General features: G+C 44.9%; 1 protein-coding gene across 2 annotated transcripts in view; it reads right to left on the bottom strand.

Moving 5' to 3' along the window:
• Window positions 1–361: 361 nt before the first annotated feature.
• Window positions 362–19,549, bottom strand: part of JCAD (junctional cadherin 5 associated) — a 44,091-nt gene continuing 24,903 nt past the window's right edge. For both annotated transcript variants that reach the window (XM_037037061.1, XM_037037062.1), the window contains 2 exons: window positions 9,077–12,849; window positions 362–3,043 (listed from right to left, as the gene is read on the bottom strand). In XM_037037061.1, the coding sequence (XP_036892956.1) occupies window positions 3,009–3,043; window positions 9,077–12,849 (3,808 nt within the window). In that variant the 3' untranslated portion in view covers window positions 362–3,008. The remainder of the gene's footprint in view (window positions 3,044–9,076; window positions 12,850–19,549) is intronic.

Below are 19,549 nucleotides of genomic sequence, written 5' to 3'. Positions count from 1 at the left end.
AGGAAACGTCCTACTTAGAATTTCCACGTGAATTCAAACCTCAACCTACACTTCTGGTACACACGCCAGATCTCAGAGAGCAGCCATTTTTAAGTGACTTTAAAAAAAGAAGTCCAAATAGTTGTGAACAACACGAAGAAGGAGTCCAAAGCTGCAGTCAGGAGCTGTGTGTGCATGTAAGGGGTTTTCTGTGGTTTGCAGAAACGTAAGGTTCAAAAATGATAAAGATATTTGGTTTTCAATCATTGAGAATTTTTCTTCAAAGAGGTAATTAGAGCTAAAGTGCCAACATCTTTTCCTTTTGCAAATTAAGAAATAAATACATTTCATATGAATTCCTCATAATTTTTAGTCCAAATGGTAAAAATTAGAACTTTTAATTTAATTGTACAAGCCCTAAATTATTAAACACCAAAAGTTAGTCATACATACGAGAGAAATGATGACAAACACAAAAGACAAAAAGTTTTTCTTCAACCACAAGTAACACCCAAGAGGTATGTATATATGAGCAATAGAAATAATAAGAGAATGATTAGCAATCAGTTCAATACCTTTGGGAAATTTCTGATTAGACTGTATTATTTCCCTTAGAATATGCAAGTTTAAAAGTCAAATTTTCAAAGTTACCTTCCCTTCTCCCCCAAAAGATTTATTTGCAAGCTGGAATCCAGAAATGAAGCTTAGAAGCATAAATATCAATAATATCGACTAAATTCAGAATGGCTTCAGAAAGCTATAATACAACAATTTAGAATGAAAGAAAACAAGAGTATCATATTTTGGGTTGTTTGTGATACACATAAGGTACAATAATGGTTTCTCTTTACCCTTCTCTTTCTCCTGAGGAATAAGCTAAAATTGAATTCTTTTCCTTAAAAGAAATCTTTATATGGGATCAACAAAATCTAGAAGGAAGTCAGAACAGAGTTCATTTATATGTATGTACAATGTACGTGTCTCTATGTATATGTACATACCTACCTGCACATGTATATATATATATATATATATATGTATACCTTCTTTCACTTGCATTTAATAAGGAAAGCAGGACGCCCACAGGACCTCCAGGTAACCATCCTCGTGAGTTCTGTCAGATGACTTAAGTGATTCACTGACTATGACACAGTAATAAACCTACTAAGCAGTAAATTTTTCCCGGGAAAAACAATTTAAGCTTCTCCTAGCCAGGGACCTAGCCCTTATGTTTATGTTGTGAAAACAAGGGCCTACTATAACTTTTCACAAGAGCCAAAACTCTGCAAAGAAGTGACCCAAGACTGTGGATAAGGGTATTTGAAAGATGTTTTAGAATGACTTAGATTCTGTGTTGTTTATTCCAGTCCAAATGCATGAAGTTCTTGTGAAACAGAGTCACATGGCCCAGACAAAAACAGGCGTGGAAGCCCAGTCAGAGCTGTTCTAGGGCCAAGTCGCAGACCACCCAGCAGCTCACATTTTAGAAATTTAAAATGTCTAAAAATAGATAAGGTGGCTTCTCCAAGAAAAAAAAAAAAAAGGAAAGAGAGAAAAGTAAAGAAGGAAAGGAAAATAAAAGAAAGGGAGGGAAGAGACCAGAACGTAGTCAGGAAATGCTAGCTGACAAGAACACCTTCCTTAGAGAGAACAGGCACACTCATAACAAATGCATGAACCTTGTGCAGGTCAATGCAACGGTAAACATAGTAGAATACATAGGCCTCATAGTACTTTCGTAATGGCGTATTTAAAATGTCTCTAGCACTTTAAAAAATATGCAGAGACTAATTAAGGATCATTCTAGATAAAAATATGTATTTCTTAAAGGGACAGGGGGCGAGGGTAGGAAAGCATGGTCTCAGGGCAAAGCCCCATAGATATACAAAATGAAACTATGCTTTTTGGTAATTCTAGTGGACATGGCAGCAAAAATTGTCCTAAGGATGTTGGCTGGTTTTGAGAGGGTTATACAACCTTATAGCTCTATTTGTAAAAAAGTTTTTTGTTAAAAGTTCATTTGGTAAACCCTGTAAAATGTCTATATTGACATATTTTTCTAAGGTAAAATAGGAATAGCAGAATTGTCACTGGGTAAGGGGTATATGCTTTAAAGCAAGCCTGAACCCTCTCTGGGCCCCTCACACAAAGGGATACAGATTCTTAAATAAAATAATACTTCCTTATAAATCTGCCACCTAACAACTGTTTACAACATAGAAAAATAGCATTTTTGTAAAAAGAAATATAGTCACTTTGTTAAAATGGTCTATTTTAAACCAGCAATTATTTTTCATATAAAGAATTTCTAGGTGTCCATACAGGAAATAAAAATAGATAATACTGAGTGCAAAGCAGACGATGGCATGTTTGCAAATGATCCTAGTATTTCATTACCAGATAAATAATACTCTTAGTACATTATAGCAAGTTTCAATCTTTTAGAAACTTAAAAAGATATTGCTTTTAGTCTCTGATGGCAAGTTACTTATAAGTTAAGTTACTTCCAGCAGCATAAGGCCAAATTGATTAGAAATGGATCAGATACACGCATTCACATCTCCCCTCAAGTCAAGGTGCGGAAACACGGGGCAGCAGCCTATGTCCCTTACCCTTCCCGGGAGCACAGACCGCCGGCCCTGGGGATGTGAAGGGGAACTCATGACATTCGTGGTCCTTTCAAAATCATTCACTCTATTGTCCATGTTCAGATTGTCACAGAGCCAGATTAACACCAAACTATTTACCAGCTTGGCTAAATCCATCACGCAGGACAGTCCATGGGACTCTTTCCTAAATAGGTATTAACTCTTCCTGTTACAAAAGCAGATGGCTTCAGCAGACTACTCCTTTACTTCTGCAGAGCGACTCCGTAGGCGTGAAGTATCCTGGCAGCAGTGGTCACGGAGGTCGTGGCGCAACTAAAAACCAGCAGTTTCCGGCCGACACACGGACAAGCTGGCTGACGGACAGAAACATGGGACACTCAATCAGCAAGTACGACAGGCCTGTACTTCACTGCCATGTCATCACACCCTCTCCACTCTGCTAGGGTCATACGAATCTGTGGGAAAAAAAGACAGAAAAGAAAATTAGGGGAAAATTCAACTGGTCTGTTTCTGGTTTAATTCTCAGTGCATAAATAAATATGTTTAGGGAGCAAAATCCACTTCAACAATCTTCTTTTCACTGAGTAGAACACTATCATCAAAAAGCTATTTTGAAGGGACGTGTATGATCTTTATCTAATCACAGATGAAAAACATGTGAGTTGCTCTTAATATTTTGATGCTCCCTTCCCGATGTTGATGGAGAAACATAATTAGCCTTAACTGCAATGCCTATTAACCAGCAGAGGTGTGCTCATGTCGTGCTAAGGATTGTTTATTAATTTTTTGTAAACTGCAACTCTAATGAAAGTTTGCAGTGTGCATCTTTGTGATCAAATGCTGTCACGGCAGAGCTTGTGGGCCTCTGTCTCTGACGGCCAGCACCCAGCAGGTTGGCCCGGGGCTGGACACAGGCCTGTTAGCACAAATCCTCTGGGCCTTCCCCCACACTGGTGAGTCTGGGCCATCCACGGACCCATTCTGTAGTCCACACCGAAAAATCCCAAACTGGGCCCAGATGTCCTGGGTTCCCCCGATGGAACACCACAGAAAAAACAACTGTCGTAAACTGCCATTAGTACTGTCCCAGGGGACGCTAAACCTGACCCCCTGGGAGTTGCAGATCTCCGGGTCCAGGCAGACCTGAAGCACACACATGTGCCTCCTGTGGTCAGAAATTCTTGCCACAGCAGTTCAAAGGTTTTCTAACCTTTTAGTAGAAAATACATAAGAAATATGGAAGGATGGTACAATTTGATAGTTGTAGAAACTATTATAAACAATTGCTTCTTAAAACCTCTGGAAAACTGCATCCTGAAGTCACACAGATTCCAACGTTTCCAGCAGCACGTCCACCTTGCACAGGCTGGACTTTGCCGTGATACATTTACAACATGATGCCAGTGTGACAACTAAGACAGCATTTAGAGCACTCCAAGTCTGACATTATAAACCAGCGAGGGCAGTTGCTGCATTTGGGACAGGAGCTCACTGCTCCTCAAACGTGACTCACACGCCAAGTGCCCATCAGGCTAAAGGCAGCGGAATTCACAGGAGTCGGTGCCTTCTGATGTCTCACAGAACGTCACCTGGGGGACAGCAGAGGATTTCACTGGCCGAGCGCCACACTTTGGGTTCAATCAGCCTCACAGTGAGCTGATTCGGAGAGGGGCCACCTCTGAGCGAAGACATTGCTTCTCCACTGGGAACAAGGTGGGCGGTCCCTCATGGATGGCTCTGGAAAGGGCACTTGGCAGCTGTGAGAGGCTGGGGAGACCTGGGGCAGCGAGTAAGCCTCTCATTACATAGACCCTGGGCACTGACCAGCCCATCAGGGCCAGGGATGGGGACACCTCCGCAGTACATGCCTGCCCCCCAGAGCCCCATGGTTGAAGCTAAAGGCCTGGAGACAGCAGTAAAAGTGTTCTGCAGAATGTGGGCTTCTTCCTCGGATCACGGAGGGCCCAGGTCTGGTTTACGTTTTCTAATAGCCACATTAAGCAAACAAACAAACAAAAAAAACCAGATGGAATTAATTTTAATGATGCGTGTAATTTTACCAAATACATCCAAAATATAATTTCAACAGGTAATTGGTATAAAAACTGAGCAATTTTAGATTATTTCAGTACTAGGCTCTGAACTCCGGTGCATATTTTGTACTTCCAGCCCATCTCCATCGGGATGAGCCACGTTTCAAGTGCCCAAGAGCAGCAAGCGCCAGGGGTTGCCCCACTGGCCAGCCCGGAGCTATAGAACAGAGAGGGCACCACAGATTTGGGGTCCTGGCTCCTGTGGGCAACAGTTCAGGTAAAGACAAGTCACTAAGCCTGGCCTAGTGGCATTTCATATATGAATGCCCCCTTAAAGATGTGTGGCTGTCTAGCCTTCCAATGGCAGCACGTGGCACTGTGAAACCTCCCCAGATTTCCCCACAGCAGCCCTGCGGCAGCATCTCTCCTCGCTCTATCGCCAGACTCGCACTGGAAGAGTATATGGAAGTTGAGGGAACCACAAGGTTCTGAACCAGCAGGTTCAGAAACAGTGGAGATAGGATTCCATTCCCTGAATTGGTTTTGAGCTGCTGATTTCTTAGCCAGAGCCCAAAAAGTACACTGAAAAGATGTCAGCTGACATGCCCATCACCAGGCTGAAATAAAGACACTTTATGATGTTAGGAACTATAACACAACATAGATAATAAGGTTCTGGGAGGAGGTGTGGGGCAGCAGTTACAGATAAACATGGTATATTCTTGGTTTGAAATTCCATAACAAAATCCAAATTTACATGTGCTGTGCACTCAGGAACACTGAAGTGGTTCTGACACATTGGGGTGATGGAAGAAAGAGTGGGGTGGGGATAGACATGAGGATTCTTGTGTTCAAAATAAAATTTAGCAAGAGGAAAACAAAGTCTGAAAGTTTATCAGCAACAAAGCAACGAGGCTTTCTTCTAATTTGTAAAGCAACAATGAGGAGAAACTTTAATATATGTCAAGTTGTACTACCTCAGTCTTACAACTTCTCTAAAAAATGAACTTGAATATTGAGGCCTGGGGCCATCACATGGAAGACCGATGGAGCTCCACCCAGGCCACTGCATGTATAAGAAACCTTCGCTAGTGGCCTCCAGCTATGCATTACTTAGGAATGTCTGAGGTAGCTGTCCGTCATCATCTGTAGCTCTCTGGTTTCAGATTTTTCATTATTTTATTGTGTGTTAGCAAATACATCAGAAGACGAGAGAGAGAGAGAGGAGTATTTCTACTTGTTAGTAACTATGATTTAAAAAAAATAACATCACAGGAGCGGTGTTTTTAGAGGCTAAGATTAAAGCTGGCATTCTCCAGGTGTTTTCAGATACCTAGCCCATCCCGTTCACATGCCAAATGATCAAGCTAAAAATTGAGGGAGTGCTTCATTGAACTAGAAATTTTGTTATAAAATACTTCCTGAAATACGTGGCCTTGGACTGGGACACAGAAATCTTTACAAACTGGTGTTTTATTTTAATAGGATTCGTCTTATTTTAAAGTCCTTGTAATTCTCAGGATGAGGCAGGATAATAAAATTGTCCAATTTTATAGGTAAAGACACTTACTCTAAAAGCCTCTGCTGTCTCTCCAACCAGCACTTAGAAGTGAGTGGGCAGTGAGGGGCCAGGGGGTGGGGGCCGGGGCAGGCAGGAGAGGAGGAATCGTGCAGAGCCTAATAAATTCCCACAGCTCAAAAATGGGCTACATAACACTTTTCCCACAGTCTTAGTAATCTCATCCTCAGCAAAGACCAAATTTGTCAGATGAGCTGATCCAAGAGGGCCCTGAACAATCAGTTATTTCAATAACGTAGTATTTTGCATAAGGAACAGAGCAACATTGGCTAACAGTCCTGAGAATCATACTGCATTTCCGGGAAAATTTAAAAAGTGCCAAGTGGACTTTTTAAACAAAAATTTCTGGATTCTTTTAGCTGAAACAAATGATCTTTTCCATCTACTTTTAAATTCTTGGACTTCATTCTCACTTATATGGTCAGTTAATCCACGACAAAGGAGGCCAGGATATAAAATGGGGTAAAGACAGTCTCTTCACTAAGTGATGTGGGAAAAACTGGACAGGAACATGCAAAAGTAAACTTGGATCACTTTCTTACACCATATACAAAAATAAACTCAAAAGGATTTAAAGACTTAAATGTAAAACTTAAAACTCCTATAAGAAAATGGGAAGTAAACACTCCAATGTTTCTCTTAATAGTATTTTCTCTTGATCTATCTCTCCAGGCAAGCAATGGAAACAAAAGAAAAAGTAAACAAATTAGACTACATCATGCTAAGAAGTTTTTGCACAGCAAAGAAAACCAATAAGAGGAAAAGGAAATCTACCGAATAGGAGAAGATATTCACTAATGATACATTTGATAAGGGGTTAATTTCCAAAATATATAAGAAAGTCATACAACTTAACACCAAAAAATTAAACAATGTAATTAAATAATGAGCAGAGGACATGAACAGACCCTTCTCCAAAGAGGACATACAGATGGCCAACAGACATGAAAAGATGCTCAATATCACTAATTATCAAAGAAATTCAAAGTGAAACCACAATGAGACATCACCTCACACCTGTCAGAATGGCCGTCATTACAAAATTGACAAGTGTTGGTGAGGATGTGGAGAAAAGGGGGTTGTCGCGCACTGTTGCAGACTGGTGAATGCAGACTGGCGCGGCCACTGTGGAAAACAGTACGGAGGTTCTCCAAAAATTACAATTAGAGCTGCCATATGATCCAGCAACTCCACTTCTGAGTATTTATCCACAGAAAACAAAAACACTGATTCAAAGAGCTACATGCGACCCTATCTTCCCTGCGGCATTAGTTACAATAGCCAAGTGCCCATCAGTAGACAAGTAGGTAAAAAAGTTGTGGTATACGCATCCAATGAAATATTACACAGCAATAAAATAGAAGGAAATCTTGCCACTGTCACAGCATGGATGGACCTAGAAGGTTTTATGCTAAGCAAAATAAGTCAGGTAGAGAAAGGCAAGTACCATATGTTTTCACTTATATATGGAATCTAAAAAAAATGAATAAAGAAAACAAAACAGGACAGTCCCACAGACACAAAGAACAAGCTGATAGCTGCCAAAGGGGATGGGAGGTAAGGGAAATGGGAGAAAGAAAAGAAAAGAATCACTACAAAGATCAACTCTATTTCCAAGCAAGTAAGAGGAAGCTGAAAAAAAAAAACACTGACATTCTGAACTCTAAATATGGAGGTGTTTAGATGATGTCTATCCATATGAAAAAGTAAATAAACAAATAAATCCTTCCTTGGATTTCAAAACAGAAAACAGAGGAGCAGGCGGGGGACCCAGCTGCTGGGGCAGCCCAGGAGGTCAGGCTGGGGTCTGAGGGGCAGAGTAACACTCACTTCAGGGGCCACGGTTTCCCTTACTGTGAAAGGGTCTGATCGAGTGACCTAAGGTCCCTTCCGGTCTGTGTTTATGATGCAGACCTTTTGGTAACTACCTCAGCTCTTCTTCTGATCATCTTGCACACGTAACTGACGATCTCTAGCCCCTGACAAAAGCGTCTGGAACAGAGATGCCCAGAGCTCTCCTCCTGGCCTATCTGTGTCACAGCTGGGATGATGAAATTGTGCTTGAGGAAAATCACACTGTTCCTGTCATTGGGAACCTACCTGGTGGCTTTATGAAACAGAGAAGGCTCTAAAGACGCCCTAAGTGAGAGGATGGAGAGGCTCAAAGGCCTGCAGGGTGCTGTTGCCCAAACCATCTCTCCTGGGATCTCAAAAACAGAACTCAGGTGACTTTAAGAAACAGAGTTAATGAGTAAACTTTTTAGGGATGGGGAATTGAGAAAGTGAAAACTGTTATTTTTTGTTTACTAAAGATTCATAAATGGTGTAGTAGTAAAAACATAAAAATGGGGCTGGGGCAGGAGCAAAACAGTTTGGAAGGTGAAACATGAGACACAGCATCACGGGGCAGGTAGTTTATTTAAATCAACCTGTGTCTGTTCTCATTAGGTTAATAAAGAGCAATGAGGGTCATCCGGGCAAATGCCAGTATTTGGGAGAGAGCACATAGCCCAGATGCCGTGGTCTCCTCACAGGATTTATCAAGGTGCCTGTGCCCAAGTTAGAATACTTATACTGACGTATCTTGTCACAGTAAGGGGCCCAGAAAATTTTCACATGGATACTTTTATATAGCAATTTATGTAAATAATTTCTATAAAGACATAATCATTTAAAGTATATTACAAGACTTGATTTTTAAGGAAGGCTTCTAAATAATTCTTTGTAAACTGAGGACTCTTTTGGTACAATAATTGGCAGGATCAATTTATTCTTTTCTGAATATGCAAATATTCATTATCTATCAACCTGCTATTTTTTATGCCCCGAGGACTCCAAATCAATGCTGAACCCCTGCTGCTTGCCTGCCTCCTCACCTGGGCACCAGAAGTCCTGATCCAAGCTCTTCTTCTCCCTTCCTGCTGCCAGATGCCCATTCTCTTCCAGTGGTCGGGCACCCTCGCAGACAGAGAATGCATTTCCTGCCTTCCAGGCCAGGTCCCCAGTGGTCAGAGATGCCAGGCCTCCCAGCTGAGCCCCTGGGCCTCTCTCAGCCTTCAGTTCCTCGGCGTCCTCCACGGAGCCCGTGCTCCGGGAGCTCAGGAGCCTCATCCGAGACATGGAGCTCACCTCTTTCATCCTCATTGAGCGGTCGGGGTCAGCTCTCCTGGGGGGGGAAGCCAGTTTCTCCTGTAAACTTTCAATCACTTTGGAAGTACTCCTGAGCCTCCTTTCTGAGCCTGCGACACTCGAAGTCCTTTCTATAAAGTGGAACAAAGTGGACCTGAATGGCGGTTTTGTCCCCATGTCCTTGTGATTGATGGGCTTGGACTCCGGGGCACTGGGTTGAGATTCGGGGTCAGGGGCCTTGCTGGGGATGGCTCCATCTACACCTGAGCACTCAGAGGTCCATGGTGCCCGTTGGGCACTGTCTCTTTCCCCTACAAACAGAGGGCTTTTGGTCCACCCGCACTTTCTCCTGCCATAAAAGGCATCGGTGGACTCTCTGGGGTCATCCAGCTGTGCTGGGCTGGACACCGGCTCCTCCTGAGGGGACACCGACCTGCGGGCACTGCCATCATGCTCCAGGTGCTGGGTATGTCCCGTTCCCCTGGCTCCAGGAAGCAGGGACTCCACTGCCACCTCAATGCCCAGGATCCTCGCAGCCCTTGCTTGAAGGGACTCATTTGGGGGGATTTCTATTGCACTCGCTTCACCTGAAGACCTATCTAACTCATTGGCACTCTGCTCTTGGGCTGGGGTCAGCCCCACAGACCTCAAGTCTGGGGCCGAGAGTCCTCGAGGTTTGCTGGCAAGAGAGAGCGGGACCACCGTGTCCCTGTGCTCCTCACCACCAGGCTTCGGAGGGGTTGCTTTGCTCAGCTCCACAGACCTGAAAACACTGGGGAATTCCTGCCTTTGCTGGGGCTCCCTCAGTTCAGTGGGATGGGATGAGGACGCTGTGTCACTTGACGTAGAAGACATCATTCTTTTCACAGGACCCGGGCTGAGTGCCAGCTCCTTTATTCTTTTCCCAACCTCCTGGTTTCTCTTCTCCGGAATCAAGCTCCCCTGTGCTGACAGCAACGCTTCACCTCTGCTGTCTTCCACCCACGAGGGGCCCAGGTACTGCGGATAAGCACCCTGGTGGCAAGTGGCAGGCTTCTGCTCCTCACTCCAACTCTCAGACTTACTCTTCACCCTTCCCGACCCGAACACAGGCTCCCCCAGCACCAGCCTCCTTGGCGGTCCCTCCGCCCTCCTCTCCTGGCTGTCTTCAACGAAGCCCACGCTCTTGGCTGTGCAGTCAGCATGGCTTGCTGGCTGCCATTCAGTCTCACTGTCCTCACTGCCACTGCTGCTACGACTGCTCTCTTCCTCTTCCTGAAGCTCCTTGTTAAAACTTTCTAACTGACTTATCAAATCCCAGGGGCGACGGCTAACTGGTTTTAAAAGAAACTGACCGAACAGCTGCTGACTATTGCATGGACCTGTGGTTGCCCCCTTCACCACCTCGCTTCCGGATGCGGGGCTGGCTCCACGTCCATGGCCATCTATGCAGGACTGACTACGGCCCAGTTTTGGCACAGGGGCCTGGTTTGCGAATAAGGGAGTCTTTGAAAAAGCACTTTGGCTAGAAGGGTTGAGGGACAGTTGACCTCTCAGGTGATGAACCTTTGGCCTCTGGTACTGGTCACTGGAAGCTAATGCCGTGCGCATCTGAGCTTTGGAGGCAGTCGGGTCTAGAAATTTGGGAGTCGGCACTGCATTAGGTGACCCTTCTGACTTCTCAGTAGGGAGAGGCTTTGGGCTTTTGGATTCTTCCATGAAAGTGGTTTGTGTTTGCTGATCTCTGTACTGGTGCCCTGGCCATGAGCCAGAATACTGGAGTTCTCTGTGTTTCGTGGGGTGAATGAATCTGAGGTCATCTGTTTGTCTGCCTTCTTCTGGTTCCCCCAGCTCTTGCTTCGGGAACTCTGTTCTCCCGGCCATGCTTCCTGTGAGAGCCTGCAGCTCCAGGTCAGTGGAAGACATGCTCAGCAGACTCTGTTCTTGCAGAGCCATGCTCTTATCGAGCCCAGGCTTTTTATCAGTACTCTGCTTTAAGTCATTGTTGTTCGTATCTGTATCTGGCAGATGCGATTCTGATTTCACTGGGATGGAAACCAAACAAAATATCGTCTCGTTCACTTTTTTCTTTGAACTTTTCTTGGTCTGAATCCCAGCTTCAAACTGTTTGAGCTTGGTTTGGGTTTCGCAGGTATTCTCACCCTGTGGGTTTGTGGAGGAGACTTGGCTTCCTGCTTGTCCATGTCGGCTGCCTCTCCCATCAGGCCACTGTCCTCTCATCACATGGTGGTCTCTTTGGTCAGGAAAGCTGCCATTTTCTCCCTCCCCGGGGAGCTGGCCCCACAGCCACCGGGGACTGGGATCAGCAAGGGCAGGGCCTCTCTTACTCCCCGATGGGGACACGATGCTCTGTGGGTTCAAAACAGCACCATCACGGTGCATGCTTCCATGAGCTGGCTCAGGGGCAGAGACCAGACCCGAGTTGTGCAATTTCTCATCCACCTTTGTTTCTTCACAGAAACCCTGGGGTCGGGCTAGTTTGATATGTCGTATCCGTGGGTCATCAAAGGGAATATAGAGAATGGATCTGTCGCAAGCAGCGACGGGACGGGACTGCTGTGAGAAACTCTGAGGAGAGCGTGGGCTCCCACTATCCTTGTTCCCAGTTGCAAAGGAACCAGAAGGAAGCTGACAGTTGGCAGCAGCCTCCTCAGTTGGATGACGGTGACCATCACACACTCGCCCGGGTGCCACATCCTCCAGGTAGGGGTTTGTCATGTGCTGGGGCGGCGACCTGTACGATGGAGGAGGCACGTACATGGGTGGCTCGAGACCAGCGTCAGGCAGGCTTAGCTCCTGCTGGGGGTTATTAGTTCTGGTCAAGTAGGGGTTGCTCAGGTCTGTCTGCTGGCTGTCTGGACAGTCGCTGTTCTCCACTCCTCCCCTAGAGTGTTGGTGGGAGTCGTAGGATGGAGGCTTGAGGGGTCTCCCAAACTTCGGCCACGGTAAAGGGGCCGAGGAGCCACCCTGCTCAGGGTTCCCTGTGGATTCCAAATTCGGAGTACAATTTGGAGGGTAAAATGGCATTTTAGGGACACCTGGTAAGTGCCCATGGCTTAATGGAATTTCTGTGTAGCTCAGGCTCTGTGGGGAGAGAACTCTAGGCAATGACCGGGATTTTCCTTTGCTCTGGGCATTCAGCATATGTTCTCCTCGCACAAATGGGTATAGATCTTGAAACAGTTTCTCCCCGTCACCATCGGACATCTGCCTTCCTAACCTCCTCGGCTGGTTCCAGCTTTCCACGCTTACATTCCGCCTCTGGGCAGGACCCGCCACTCTCAGCTCATCTTCCCAAACCGCCTTCTTCATCACATTCTCTGTCCTTCCTCCAACTTCCCATGGACTCTCCCTCATGTGGACTGGCAGGCTGGGGGCTGGGGCCATTCCTCTGACCTCCAGGTCTTCTCGGTCTCTGGGACCCCGCATGCCACTGGCCTCTTGTCCTTTTCTCCAGTAGGCATGGTTGTGACCACCCTGGTGCTGAGTGGACCACGCTGGTATGGGTGGATAATAAAACCTACAAAACAAAGGGGCACAAGTTACACTGAGGGAGGAAACACACCCTACTTCTGTGACTGGTGTTCCAAGTCAAATCTAGGTTAGTGCTTTGAAAAAATAGATTCCCAACCAGAGTATTTGTCAACTTTAAAGAGAATACATCCCACTAATTATGGCTGGAAGGCAGCCGTGGGTTTTGCCATTCAAGGGCCCAGGAGTAGCAGCAACAGGCTGCCCACAAGACATGAGGACACTGGGTACACTTGAGACATGTCGAGGCCCTTATAGCTCTGAATGCCCACAGGAACAAGGGTAAGCCTAAGAGCAATGATTCTCAAGTGTGGCCGGCCTAGGGCCACTGAGAGTCTATTCCTGGCTTAGCCCAAATCACTGAACTCTCGGGGAGCCCGTCTGGAAACATGCTTTTCACAGCCCTGCCCTATAGCAGTGGTTCTTAAACCCCACCGTGTGCAGGAATCACAGGAGGGCTGCTAAGGCACAGACTTCTGCGTCCCATTCCCAGCTCCTGGTTCTGCAGGCCTGGTGGGGCTCCATAAAGTGTATTTTTAACTATTCTTTAAGTTGCAGGTATATAACATTATAATTCGGCATCTGTATACACTAAAAAGTTTTCACCCCCAAAAGTCTAAGTACTATCCTTCACCGTACAATTGATCCCCTTCCCACCTTTGGCCCATCCCCAAACCTCCTCCCTTCTGACAACTACACATATGTTCTCTGTATGTATGAGTTACTGAAACAATGATATACTACTCAGCCATAAAGAAGAATAACATCTTGCCATTGCAACAACATGAATGAGCCTTGGGGGTAAAATTCTAAGTGAAATTAGAAAAAGACAAGTACTGCATGACACCCTCATAGGTGGAACATAATGAGCATTTCTAATAGGGCCCCAGATACTGCTGATGCTGCTGGTCCCAGCACCCCACTTTGGGAATCACCACTGCCCGTGGTTGTCAACCATGACTCCGCATCAGAATCCGGAGGGACTTCATAGCTCCCAATACTCAGGCAGTATCCCAGCTCCAACTCATCTGAACTGTGGAGGCAGGAGGGGCACCAGACATCAGTGTCTTCCCAGATTCCCTGGGAACTCCCAGTGTGCGGCTGGGACAGAGCCACGGCTCTGGCAGAGTTCCCATACCTCCCTCATGGTAAGAATCACCAGTGGGCTCATTAAAGACTCACATAACCAAGTCTCTCCCCCTGGAAGGCAACTTCAGGTAGGGGCTAGGGGTGCAACTGCATTTGAACAAGTACCCTGAGGGAGTCTTTCCTGCAGACAATGTGGGAAGTCCTTCCAAGGCTGCCTCTGAGACTGACCAGCCGAAGAGGGGGCTCTGTTCATGGGTGGAACTCTCCGCCAGGCAGGAAATGGTGCACAGTGTAGTACAAGTGCCAGCCCAGGCTGCTGGTCACCACTTGACTGCCCTTTAGAATCTCCTTGTGAGCCGTTGGGAAATTTCAGTGCCAGGGTAGGGGTAAAAGGGCATTAGATGAAAAAAGGTGAAAGAAATTAGCCAAAGAACATATATGCATGGCCTGGGGACATGTACAATGATGTGGTGATGGCCTGAGGGAGGGCTCAGTGGAGGTGGGCAAAAGGGAAAAAGTGGGGATATCTGTGACAGCATAAACAATAAAACATAAAGAAAAAAATACCAGTGCCTAGGGCCCATCACCTTATATTTGGATCTAATCAGTCTAGAGAGGAGCCCAACACCAGTATATTTCAGTATCTCCTCAAATGAGTCTAGCATGCATCCCAAGTTTAAAGTCAATGTTCAAATGCAATGGAAGAAAAAATCTGAGTAACAGTGTTGTAATGTACAAAAAATATCAAGCAACTGTCTGCAAATCACTGCACATTAGGACTTTCATAGAGAAAAGCCAGTCACTGAGGGGAAGGTTGGGGCACTCAATTCTTTGGCTCAACCATGGGCCAAGCAGAAAAAGTTTCAACTCTAAAATTGCTGTTTGCTTTTTAAATTATAAAAGTAATATGTATTCACTGTTGAAAATTTGGAAAATATGAAAAAGTGAAAAACCAACCATCACTAATGATCTTTCTACCCAGAGACAGTCACTTAGACACCTTCTGGTCTGTGTGTGTGCAAGGAGTGGTTTTCAAACAGCCTTAGTTCTTCTAGGGTTCTTCTGCATCACGGAACGTTTCCCACTGCCAGTACGAACCGCTGACACGGCGCTGCTGCCGTAGCCAGGCCCCTACTGAGTGAGCTCTAGATACACATGCATTTAAGCTTCACAGCACTCCTCTGAGGAAGGACTACTCTCATTCCTAGTCCACAGAGGAGGAAAGTGAAACACAAAAGTCAACACTAACATTAATAGGCACTTCGGCTGTGTCAAGCACTCTGCAAAGCATGAGGAAGGAATTCTGTCATTAACTATACAACCACCATCATTTCTTCACTTTACAGGTAAAGGAACTGAGGCATGGACAGGTTAAACAACTCTCTCAGGTGACACAGCTTTTAAGTGGTGGGAGGGAAGGAATTCAAAGCCGAGACATGGGACCATAAAGCCCTTCCAGTTAGCCATGCTGCTTTACTTCTTCCAATGTAATGAAGAATTCTTCACATGCATAATTTTAATGGATTCGTATTCTATCATATGTACATGATTTACTTAACCACTGCTGGACATCTGCATAGATTACATTCTAAGACACTTTGAGAAATGCTATCATTCACAAACACTAAGCATGTCTTAGGTTATTATTTAGTAGAAAAGGAATTAGTAGATGAGGGAAATTATGTTACACTGTTAAACCTGACCTTAGATCAGCCATTCCAATTATATGCCCTGGGGCAGTACAGAGGACAGGTGGTCTTGCTGGACCTTTCCCATCTCTGTTATTACAATTATTTTTTTTCTTATTAGATGAGTGAGAATAACTTCTCATTGGTTTGAATTTGCATTTCTTTGATCACTAGTAAGGTTAATTTTTTTTCACGTGTCTACATGTCATTTGCAGTTTCAAACAATCTCTGCAACACAGTTTGCATTTCAACTGACAGCAAGGTGGAGTGGAGAGGCGCCTGTGCGGGGCAGCCGCAGCACGCAAAGCCTGGGGACTGCCGGACCGGGTGGAGCAGGGCCGTTTGCAGGGCACAGGCAGCAGGCTGCCGTTCTGCAGGAGCCTAGATGGTAAATGAATAGCAAAAATCTATTCTTTATCACTATTATTATTTTGGAATTACTTCTTCAAATCCTGCCTCCACCCCAACTCCCGATAACTTGTTAAGCAGCCACTTAAGCAAAACTGAATTATTGGTTGAAAAAGTAGAAAATATTATTTAAGAGCAACTTGAGGTAAAGCATTTGCCACTGAGTGTCCTAAGTGCTTCTGCATTTACTACTCAAACACAGTGCAAGCTGCCTAACACGGGGCCTGGCTGAGGGTCAATCCTTTGTTGCTTTTGTTGTCAACAAAACCAGGTTTTGAGCCTTTAGGTTTTGAATGCTCAGCCAAGCATTTTGGGGGCCAGTTTCCACAGGGATCAGCCATTGCTTCATGAGGGGGGCTTGCACATCTCCCTTCCACCTAGCCACCCAGGTGAGCTGGTAAATCACAGTCCAGAGCTCTGGAAGCCACAATCCCTTCCCTTAGGAAGTCCTCTGTGACTACCATCCACAGTCTGAGAAACACTACAGAAGAGGAACCACTTAAAAATCCTCAGCACCTGCTGGCTAGAGGGTCTTAGACTTTATGCAAAGTCCAAGGGCAAGACAAAAATTAGAGCTTAACAGGAAGCTTCAGTGATCAGAGACCCAGTTAAGAGACAGTAAATAAATCATGAGGTATCGTGTGGCCAACATCCGGCATCAGAGTGGTGAGTGGGCTTTGTGTACCACGTAGCTTTAATAAGCACTGTTCTTACTCTTTACGGTCTAACAGACATTTTCCTGGGGTGCAAGGCTTTGTGAAAAAAAACCACACTGTGTGGCTTCTGCTAATTTTCTCAATGGATAATCTGGTTTCTTGGTAAACTTGCAGTGTACCTAAATGTCAAAAGGTGGCTGAAATCCCCAAATGCTACCTATCTATCTATGTATGGTGAGCAGAATCAGAAGACAGAGAGACATACATAGGACAAGAATATAAACAGACTCAATCTACCTACGGAAGTAATGTGGCCAGTTTTCTTCCCCTCCCCAAAATGTTACATTATCACTTTGTCAAAACTGCCATCTGTAACTAACCAAAATGGCTACACATTCTGGTTAAGTTTTTTCTATTTGTACAATGCACCTAAATCCCAATTTAAGAAAAACAGATCACCTGGGAATTTTTAAATAATCTATTTTAAAAATAATTCACATGACCCAGGAAACTATAAAGTATTTATTGGATTAGCCAAAAAGGCTATTTAGTTTTTCCTGTAAAGTGAAAGACACATTTTTATTCTCACTACTAACTTTATTGGTTTGGGTATTTTGAGCATATTGTCTGCCTTCCGCTATTGGCTTCCAGTGAGTAGGGAACAAGGTGCTGCTAAACGCCTTCTAGTGTGTACGGCGGCCCCACAGTAAAGAGTTATTTGGCCAGAATGTCCACAGTAACAGGGAACTTCGCAAACCACTTTTGACACACGAAATCAATTGCAGCACCTTCTCCACACACTGCACAAATCTTTTTTTGCGTTTCAGTTGTGTTTTTGCCTTTCTTGAAATAAAGAACAATACACCAAAAATGTTGTGTATTTTCTTCCACCTTCAATATTAAAATGTCTGCACAAAAATTCACCATTTGGTATGCTTTTTAAAAATGCACGCTGATATAACAGCTGTCACGATAGAGTCTAACAAAATACTGTTGAACGAAGTTAAAGGTAACTAAGCACTGCTAGAGCCATAGTACGGAAAAGACTAAATGAACTTTTTGGCCAACCCAATATTTAATAATCATCTATTTTGAACCTAGTATGAACCTCGCCCTGACAGGCACAAGTGGATCTCACATGGTGATAGTTCTGGTAAATTTCTCCTTCACACAAGTTACCAAGAGTAGCTATTTACTGGCTTTGATATATGATGTCTATTACCAGCTAAAATGTGTGCTACCTTGGATGGCTTCAAAGCCAAGGATATATTTTCTAATGCCTTTGAAGAAGTAAGACAAAATAATTTTTTTCTAAGAAAATGAGACTAATAATTTACATTTAAAAAATCTTAACAATGGCACATTTTACAAAAACATGCTGAACACATTGATACAGGGTGGGAAAAAGATAAGGAGAGCAACGTAGAATGTGATAACCCAAATAAATTGTGTTGACAAGTTCAATGAGACAAGGGGGGTCTTTACAGAGAATTCCTGGGAGAACCGGACAGAGATGAGACAGCAGTTACACTTGCTAACAGCGCCGTGCTTTATCACAGAAAAGAGACATGATGCCAACAAAACAAATGATAAGAACTGTTTGGAAAATATTTGAAATATAAACATGTGAAAAACAACATGTCTAAAGCGAAAGAGGTAAACCTAGTCGCTGAATATACAAAAGCTACTGATGAAAAAATTATAAAATTTTGCTGCTAGTTTACATGACTCACTTCCCACCACAATACCGCCTTTCTTTTCAAAGTAAAAGCCTACCTGGAACGGCAACATTTGAATGACCTTCACTGTGGTGTCACACTCTCTGATTACCTTCTCGGTGGACTCCAAGATCCTTCGTTGCCACACGAACTTACTGTCATCTGTTGTGTGGCCGATGGGATAGATGCCCTCCCTCCTCCAGGAACAACATCCTGAATCTGGTCCCTGTGGGCAGCCCCCAGAGTCTAGCCAGCTGTGCTTCGCTGTGAGGTCAGGGTGGAGGGTGGGAGACCCCGCTAAAGTGGCCTCAGGCCCAGTGACTTCTTCCGGTGGCAGTTCAGCCAGCCTAGCAGATGCTGGCACTGCCATTGCCCGCAAACTCTGGCATCACATCGGCACAGCGGTGGGCTGCCGCACTTGACCTCAGTCAGTCCTTCAGAAGTCACTCCCTTCCAGGTGAGCCAGCCAGTCTTAGCCAGAGACACAGTCTGAGCACAAAGGTAGCAAGTGTTACCTAAATTTAGAACCTAAAACACCTCAAAGGAGAAGCTCTTTTCCTCAAAATGGGCAGAGGTATAGAGAGCAACTCGTATTCACCAGCCACAGTGTTTGATGTTTGACATGTTTCTGTCACACATGCTACCTACTGCTACAGAACATGCTCTTGATGGACCCTGAAGCCTGCGATTTGATTTTCAGCATGCCCTGGTAACAGTACCACACTACGCAAATAGCTCTCTGTATAAAACATCATCTATGTACCATCACGATGGAGGGGTCTGCAGAGAAACTGACCCTCAGGAAAGGCCTTGTCAGGCTGAGGGGAGGGAGCGGTGCAGATTATTGGGCTTGAGTTCAGCTCTGGTAAACCCAGGTGAAAGTCGGGGCAAATGCCTTTCCCCCTTCCTTCAAGATGTAGGCCCCCTCATCTGAGTGCTTGGTGGCTGTACCTGTATCACAGGTTAACAATCACCTTCTGAGAAATCTCCAAGCTTTAGGGAGAAAGGGCTTAGACAGACAAGAGTGGAATGAGAAGATAGTGCCTGCGGTCAGACCTGGGGGTGGGAGGAACCCTGTGAGCATGGAGCCAACCCTCAGGGTCAGCAGAAAGGTCAAGGCTGTGGCACCT

The sequence above is a fragment of the Sturnira hondurensis genome, unplaced genomic scaffold, assembly GCF_014824575.4.
Source record: "Sturnira hondurensis isolate 20B ecotype Veracruz unplaced genomic scaffold, ASM1482457v3 Scaffold0022910, whole genome shotgun sequence".
Classification (NCBI taxonomy): Eukaryota; Metazoa; Chordata; class Mammalia; order Chiroptera; family Phyllostomidae; genus Sturnira; species Sturnira hondurensis.
Note: the sequence above shows the minus strand (reverse complement) of the source record. Positions and strands in the feature narration are given on the sequence as shown.